This window comes from Pseudopipra pipra, chromosome W, assembly GCF_036250125.1.
Source record: "Pseudopipra pipra isolate bDixPip1 chromosome W, bDixPip1.hap1, whole genome shotgun sequence".
NCBI classification, from domain to species: Eukaryota; Metazoa; Chordata; class Aves; order Passeriformes; family Pipridae; genus Pseudopipra; species Pseudopipra pipra.
This window is the reverse complement of record NC_087580.1, coordinates 18,367,946-18,376,301: the sequence shown is the minus strand read 5'-3', so window position 1 is coordinate 18,376,301 and position 8,356 is coordinate 18,367,946. Positions and strand designations below refer to the sequence as shown.

General features: G+C 58.1%; 1 protein-coding gene and 1 long non-coding RNA gene across 2 annotated transcripts; both read right to left on the bottom strand.

Moving 5' to 3' along the window:
- Positions 1-223: 223 nt before the first annotated feature.
- On the bottom strand, positions 224-3,684 carry LOC135406495 (uncharacterized). The gene is made up of 2 exons (XR_010426293.1): positions 3,503-3,684; positions 224-3,017 (listed from the first exon to the last, which is right to left on the bottom strand). It is a non-coding gene; the product is annotated as an uncharacterized LOC135406495 (long non-coding RNA).
- Positions 3,685-5,088: 1,404 nt separating this feature from the next.
- On the bottom strand, positions 5,089-8,113 carry LOC135404894 (serine/threonine-protein kinase pim-2-like). The gene is made up of 6 exons (XM_064639622.1): positions 6,937-8,113; positions 6,760-6,810; positions 6,043-6,554; positions 5,681-5,742; positions 5,382-5,548; positions 5,089-5,103 (listed from the first exon to the last, which is right to left on the bottom strand). The coding sequence occupies exons 1-6, from the start codon at positions 7,444-7,446 to the stop codon at positions 5,089-5,091; spliced, it is 1,317 nt and encodes a 438-aa protein (XP_064495692.1). The 5' UTR covers positions 7,447-8,113.
- Between the last annotated feature and the right edge of the window lie 243 nt (positions 8,114-8,356).

Below are 8,356 nucleotides of genomic sequence, written 5' to 3'. Positions count from 1 at the left end.
GCAAGTCCTTAACCCCAGCTGGGAGGTGTTAAGAAGCAGGCATTCTTTAGGGCAGCGTGCTGGACGCCTGCAGGAGAGTTCTTCTAATCCAGCCTGCTCAGGGACACAGGCAGGGCTTGGGATTACACCCACTGATTCCAGAGGCATTGGATATTCCCCCTTACTGAACACATGTCCATTACTGTGCTTTACACAGTCACACCCCTATTGCAAGACCACTCTCTAGATACAGAAAGAGAAAGATCAGATTTTGCTCACAATCAGACCTATTTTGTTAAGGAACAGATACAAACAGGATTCACTGATGAGCCCAGACTAACAGATCTTCCTAAGAAGCACACCTGTTTGGTTCAGGAGCAGATACACAGGTGGAGTCCCATCCCACCACATTTGTACCAACAAATAGACCCAGTTTTAGCTCAGGAGCAGATACATGGAGACACAGCCCATTAGGTTGGAAGGTTCATCTAGAGCTCAGCTTTGGCTCAGGGGCTGTTGTTCAGCCTCAGCACCTCAGTGACAGCCACACAGGGCTTTACATTACACACACAGTTTCCAGATTCATTACAGAGTCTTGCTTACGTAATACAGACACTTGTGGGCAACACTTGGATCACCTTTGGCCCTAAAAAGACATGTAAATTTTCCTCCCACGTCAACAGTGTTTGAACTGTTGTCAGAAGAGCAAAACAAGAGTGAAGCATTTTGTTTCTGCAGTCAAGTGGGAACCTCTGTCTGATGACATTCCCAAAGGCATCCCAAATACAGGGAGGATTGCACTGAACAGGATTGCAGTCTCTTTCCCAACCTGCTTAGTGCAACAAGGAACAGCCTCTGACCACCCAGAGAAGGTATCCCCCAAGACTAGGAGATCTTTACACCCCCCTTTTCTGGGCAATTCAGTCACATCCATCTGCCAACATTCACCTGCAGCATTTCTGCATTTTCCATCACCTGTTCCCACTCCACTGGCAGGGTTTGGATTATTTCTCTTCCACACACCACACTGCTGACTCACTGCTTGTACAACTGGGGTCAGTTTTGGACCAAGAACCCACTTGTGCAAATGTTTCAATACTTTGCTTCACTCCAAGGAATCCCCTCATGTTCCCCATCCACCAGGTCACAGGAGATTGGCTCAGGGACTATTATTTGCCCACTTGGGGGAACTGCCCAGCCTCCTGGAGCAAATTTTGCTCTGAGGTTTCAAGGAGTTGACAATCCTTAGCACTAGACTCATTTTCTTCTACTGGGAGAAGGATCTCTGTCAGGATCTCTGACCTGGTGGGGGGGAGTTCTGTGCATCCAGAGAATTGTTTTCCATGCCGGACAAAGCTGCCCCCACTGGGAAACAATTCCCAACCAGGACTTTCCAAGGGGCTGTCTCCTAAGTCAGCTCTGCCAATACACTTCTCCTCTAGTCTGGAAGCAATCCCGCTCTGGGCTTCCTTTGCTGGGGCTGGGGCAGTTGACAGGTTGCTTCTTTCCTTCCTGGCCCAGCCTCCCTTGTCCTTGGAGAATTCCAAAGCCCACGGAGGCTCCTGGGCTCTGGACTACTTGCACTTTGTGTTTGGGATACCCCATATCCACTCAGCCCAAGGAAATTCCACAGGGCCACAGTCTGACCCCAGCGTTGCTGCTCAGCATCAGTGGCTATCAAAAGATCATCCACACCCTGCAATAAGGCTCCAAGAGGGTGGGTTTGGACTTCTCCATTCCTCCAGTCCCTTTGCCAATTGAGTTCCAAATACTGGGGGGCTATTTTTAAACCCCTGCAAGAGGACCACCAAAGTCAGATGGGTTTTCCTCCCCGGCTTTGCATTTTCCCATTGGAAAGCAAAAAGCTCTTGACTTTCCCAACTCAAAGGGAGACACAAAAAGGCAGCTTTCCAATCTAATCCTGTGAAACATATTAAACTCTCATTTAGGGGAGTTAGCAAAGTGTAAGGACTCGCTACGACTGCTTGTATATCTTCTACTCTGTTCTTTACAGCTCTAAGGTCTTGGACTAACTGGCATAGCCTTCCATTTGCCTGCTTGACTGGCAAAACTGGAGCATTCCATTTAGATTCACATTCTTTTCACAAGCAAAATTTCATCAATTGTTCTACAAAGGGTGAGAATCCCTTACAACTTTCTATTTGCAAAGGACATTGCTTTGGCCCCACCAACCCCACTCCAGGTTTCTCTGGAATTCTCACGGGTTCTGCTCTCTTGGATCATGGAGGCACCTCTCCAGCCCATCCTGTTGGAACCACTGCATCCCCAAGTGATGGTGGCAGATGGATTACTTCTGCTTCTGGAGACTCTCATGCAAAACTAGAAACTTCCCCAGAATTAGGCTCTGCAATAATAACCTATATTGGACCATTTTTCAATTGGATTGTGGCATTTCATTTTGCCAAGAGATCTCTCCCAAGCAGAGGCTTTGGGGAATTGGGGAAATACAAAAACTGGGGAGCCAACCACTGTTTTCCCAATTTCAAAGCCACAGCATTAAAAATGGCCCAGTTTCCCAATTCCCTGGCACACCAGACAATTGTTCTAGAATTGTCCCTTGAGTTTCATTTTCCTGCATTTAACACAGAGGAACAAGTTCCCACAGCCACAAACAATTGTGCTTAGCTTGGCTGGAACCAGATGTTCTGATGGGGAAGAATCCTCTGGTGCCCCCTCAGTCGTCTTCAGTGATGCCACGAGAGGGTTCGGAGGGTTCTGAAGTTTCAGTTGTGGACAATCCCATTTCCAGTGTCCATCTTTCTTACAGGATGCACAGGGACTGATCCCAGGTCTCCTGGGGGGATGTTTGAAGCAGGCTGCCCACGCTCTCGTCCTCTTCCTCTCCCCGGGGGCACCATTTCCTCAGGGATTTCTTCCAGAACTGTAACTCCAACCTCCAACAATGTCCCCAAATTAGACTGATCTTGTCCCTCAGCTTGATTTTCCTTTCCGGGCTCACACCAAGGGCTCTGAGGGCGCTGCATTCACACCACAATCTTTCTGCCCTTTCACACGTTCTGCAAAGGGAAAAACACAGCACCAGACATAACCTCCTTCCACTTCTGTTCCCCTTCTCAAACAGCATCAACTGCAACAATGGATTCTAATTCAGTGTTCCAGAACAGCCACCCATTGATTCCAACACTCCATTAAATTCTCCCTGGGAGCTGTTCCTCCGGGGGGGCCGCCAATCTTCATCCAATATTGCAAAATGCAACCAAGGGGGGACTTCTTCCAAATTCCCCCTTCAGATTGCCCACTTCCCAGCTCTAAACAGTAGACCCAAAATGGTACAATACAGAAACAAATACAAGTACGAAACAAAGCCAGAGACCAAATTCCAGAATACCAAAGAACCCACCCAAAGTGCTGGAAGATCCACAGGTCTCAGATGAGCAGGATTCCCAAAATACCAAAGAACCCCCAGTGCGCTGAAAGATCCATACGTTTGACATGGGCAGGATTCCCAAAAAGAATGCCTTGTTATCCAGTGGGATCTTACCTGTGTCCCAGACTGGGCTGGGGATCTGTGCTCTTCTGCAGCAAAGTCCTGGTGCTGGCGTGAAGATCCAGAGATCCCTCGGATCCGCGGGAGATCAGGCAGAGGTGTCCTGTCTGGGGGCCAAAAATGATACCCAAAAGCTGCTGAGATACAGCTCGAGCAAGCTGAAAACTAAACTGTCATTTGGGGTCGTCCCAGATCGATTGGATTTCAGCAATTACTCAACACAGGTGCCACCTCCTCCAGCCAAGCCCAGGAGATCAACCTCCTCAGCAGCTGCAAGAGCGGGATGTTCATGTGCCTGCTGCCATCTCCCCAAAGCCATTATCCCACTGCTGCTGACAAGATGGGCAAGAGGAGCATCTACCTCCCAAGATCTGCTGCCGCAAGAAGAGCGTGTCCCAAAGGATGTCCTCAGCCTTCTCAGAGGGGACGTCAGATCCTCTCCAGGGATGGTCCCAGCCCTTCCCAACCCGGACTGGGCACCAGCTCCAACTCTTCCCTGGAAAACAAACAACAAATTCATGAACAGAGATTACAAACCAAAAGCGGAAACAAGAAAAAAAGGTAAAATGTTAACCTTCTGTCAGGGTTCTGAGGAAGGCCCAAGCCCTGCAGGCCAAAGGAAAACCCCACCTCCTCCAGCTGAGGAAAACCCAGGCCTTCTCCCTGCCCTGCTGCACTGGCCCAAAGAAAGGCTCCTAAGCCAAGGCAGCCCAAGCCTTTCCTGGCCTGCAGCCCAAAGCAGCTGGTGTTCTGCAGCCCCGCCTTTGCTCCCCCCACGGGGGTTTGTTTTTGGCAGGCTGGCTGCCCCTGCCCCAGCCCCGCCCAGCAAAGGGGCAGTGGCAGAGGCTGGGGGCAGAGCCGGGCTCCCCTTTCACACCCAGCCCAGAGCACCCGCCCGCCCTCCTGCCAAGAAGCAGCTTGGCAGCCGGCTGAAGAATTCCTCAGGTTCCCCATCAGCAAAGGGGAAGCTTCGGTGCCCAGCCAGGCTGAGCAATGCCCGTGTCCGGGAGCACCCCCTGGGTGTGGACTCATCTGCAAACGGCGTGTGGAGCACGGCTTGGAGGAAGGGGCCAGAATCAAAGGCCATCCTCTTCAGCTCGCTGGCGTCCAGGTCAACTGAGAGCTTGTCATCCTCGACGTCGTCCTCGATGTCTCCAGCAGCAGGCCCACCCGGCACAGCTTCTGCAGAGGCCCCTTCTCCTTCCCTGGGGGCCAGACCAGGCTGTCAGCGTTCTGCCGAGGGCCCAGCTGTCTGTGAAGCGGGACGAGCAAAACCAGGTTGGATGGTGGCCACCAGCACTTGGGAGACCGGGTCTGCAGCCCAGCTCCAGCACAAAGAGGGGCGTGTTCCCGTGGGATGACCCCCCCTCAGTGCTACAGGCTGACAAAAAAGTCTGGTTTCCTTTGGTTCTTACTGCCAAGAGATGTGTGGAGGTGTTACCTGCCAGGCCCCTGGATCAAAGGGAGCACATGGATCTCTCCCGTCTTCTAGGGCAGGGGAATGCCCTGCACCCAAGGATGGCACAACAGGTCTTCCAATGCTGGCCTGTCCGAGGGGCGGATGGACAAACACCACCTGATCAGGTGCTGGCAGCCTGGGGGGAAAATGGCCCGTCAGTTGGAGAAGGATCCTGTCCCCTCTGTCCCACTGTCCACGTGCCCAGGCTGTGCTGGCTGTGCTCAGAGCTGTGCCCAAACTTCTCCATCGATTCTCCCTTTTGGAGGAGAGCAGGATGGCAGGACACAGGCCACCTTCTCCAGCCACCCATGGGACACAAACAGCTTCAAGAGCGGCGTCCTCGTGAGCCCGCTGCCCTCTCCCAACACCGTTATTCCCCCCGTGCCACAAAGATTGGTATCCACCTGGAGAGACCCGTGCTGGGAACGGGAGCTGGTCCCAGATGGTGTTGGGGCCTTTGCGGAAAGGGTGCTTCCCGCAGACCATCTGGTAGAGCAGGATGCCCAGGGACCAGATGGTCGCCTCCTCGCCGTGGTAGCGCTTGAGGTAGATCCACTCTGGCGGGCTGTATGACAGTGTTCCTACGGAATACAGACGCAGTTCAGCAGGTGGATGCTGCCTGCTCCCAGAGCCTCACCCCAGCATCCCTGGCAATGTGGGGCCTGCCCCAGTGGCACACGCTGGGACCCAGTGCCTTCTTGCCGGCCCCTGACTCTTGGTTACAAACTCTGGGTTGGAGAAGAAGCCGCTGGTGTCCAAGAGGGCAGCGGAAGCCCTGGCAAGGCCCAACCATTACATGCAAGGGAAAAACCCACCCAGTGGTGGGGAAAAGCCGTGCCTTCTCCCCGCCCCACTGCACTGCCCCCAACAATTCATCATAAGCCAAGGCAAACAAGGCGAGCGGAGAGGCCAAGCCCTTCCTCGCCTGCACACCAAGCCAGCTGGTGCACAGTTCTGACCCCCTTCTCTGCTACCCTCATGGGGGTTTTGGTCAGGCTGGCTCCCCCCTGCCCCAGACCCAGCCCGGGACAGGGTGGGTGGCACAGGCTGTCGGCAAGGCCGGGGCCTGTCTCACAGTAACCCCCCAGCCCCATCCAAAAGCAACTTGGCTGAAGAACTAATCCTGTTCCCCCTCGGCCAAAGGGGCAATCTCCGGTGCCACACCCGGGCATGGCCATGCAGTGCCCGGCACCAGGAGCATCCCCCGGCTGTGGGCTCACCTGCAAACTGGGTGTAGACCGTGTCCTTAAGGAAGGTGCCACATCCAAAGTCAAGGAGCTTGGCCTCGCCGGTGGCCAGGTGGAGGAGGATGTTCTGGGGCTTGATGTCCCGGTGCAGGACACCGCAGCTGGTGCAGTGCCGCACGGCCTGCAGCACCTGGCGGAACAGCCCCCACGCCATCTCCTCCGGCAGGAACCCCCACGCCCTCAGTAAGCGAGAGAGGTCCTGAGACGGCTCCGGATGCTCCATCACCAACAGGAACCCGTTGGGGAGCTCGAACCACTCCAGGAGCTGGATGACCCCAGGGAAGCCATTGGACACCTTGTCCAGCAGCACGATCTCCAGGGGGGCCCGGGTGCCGTCGGGCTGCGGGGGGACCACGGGGTCGTCAGTGGGGCTGATGCCGTGCCTGTCTGCCTGCTCCCCCTCGGCCAGCCCTGGGTGCTCCCCGTCCCCCACGGAGCCCACGGCCACTCTCCCTCCAGGTGTCCCGGCGGCTTCCACCCTGCCGGGCCTCGGCTCGTCCCCGCCCGTCCCGCCCCGCTTTCTGCCGCTGGCCCCGCTCGCTCACCAGCTCGCCCCAGCGCCGGATGCCATCCCGGGACACGGCTTTGATGGCCACCTGCAAGCCAAGGGGAAGGGCGGGTTGAGCTCTCCCGTCCCGCCCTCCTCCTCCTCCTCCTCCTCCTCCTGCTCCTCCTCCTCCTCCTCCTCCTCCTCCTCCTCCTCCTCCTCCTGCTGCACTCACCGGGGCTCCGTCCGCCAGGCAGGTCCCCGCGTAGACGCGGCCGAAGCCGCCGCTGCCCAGCAGCGAATGCAGCCGGTAGCGCTCGTGCAGCGGCTCCTTGGCCTTCGGTGTGGGCGAGACGTGGCCGTCAGCGCTGGGGCCGGGGCCCGGCACGGCCCCCGAGCGCCCCTCAAGCGGCCCGGGCCGGGCTTCCCCAGCCGCAGCGGGCAGCGGCGGCTCGCTGCCGGCGGCCGGGCTGGCGAGCGGCGGAGCTCTGGCCGGGGAAGCCGCCGAGGAGGCGGCAGCGGCCGCGGCGCCCGCGGCCCCCGCCGGCCCCGGCAGGCGCCGGGCTCGAGCCAGGCGGAGCCAAGGGGCGGCGAGGCCGAGCCCGTCCCACAGCCAGCCCCACAGGAGCGCCCAGCAGCGCCACAGCCGGCGCGCCGGGAGCCGGGCGAGGGCGAGACCGCGCCGGGCCGCCCAGGGCCGGGGACGGGGCGGCCCCGCCCGGCACAGGGGAACGGCCGGGGCCATGGGCCGGGCCGGCAAGGGGAGGGGGACACCGGCAATGGGACAGGGACCGCGGGAGTGGGACACTGGCACAGGGACACCGGCAATGGGACAGGGACAGCGGGAGTGGGACACTGGCACAGGGACACCGGCACAGGGACACTGGGACAGCGGGACACCGGGAGAGGGAGAGGAGGACGAAGAGCTCGAGCAAGGAGAGCACGAACAAGAGTCACAGCGAGAGCGCGTCGCTACAGTCGCTGCTGCCGCCGCTGCTGCTGCCGAAGCGCAGGGGCCGTTGGTCCGTTGGTCCGTTTGTCCGTTCCCCGTTGGCCCCCGCGAGCCCCGGGGGCAGCCCCGGCCGCTCCGCTCCCAACCAGCCCCGGCCGCAGTCACGGAGCTCCCCTTCCTCCCGCCCCCACGCCAAGACCACGGCCTTTTGGAGCTGCTTCACTTTAGTTCAACTTCTTGGCTGCCAAGTTTGCAACTTCCCGCCGCTGCTCGGACCCCATCCCGCCCGCTCGGCCCGCGCTGCTGTCGCTTCCTCCCAGGCCAGCCGGGCTCTGCACTTGCCCCTCAACTTTGGCAAGGGCTTTGCTCAGTGAGGAGCCCCGGCACGTCCGGCCAGCGCCAGGCAGAGCCAGCCCCGGGGGAGGGCAGAGCAGGACGATCGGCAGGGGAAATGCAGCCCTTTGGGATCAGCGCTGCTCCCCGACCACACAGCTGCCTTTCACGGGACAATGGGAAAAAGGGGGGAGGACGGGAGAAAAGGGGGGCTGGGACCTCCAAAGTGACCCGAGGAGGGGGCTGAGACTGTGAAACCGAGCAGGGCAGGGGGAAGAAACACCCCCAAACCGAGCTGGGGGGCAGCTGGGGACGGTGGGGATGATGGGAAAGGGGTGGGAGAGGGGAGAAAAGGGGTGTTGGACAGTGG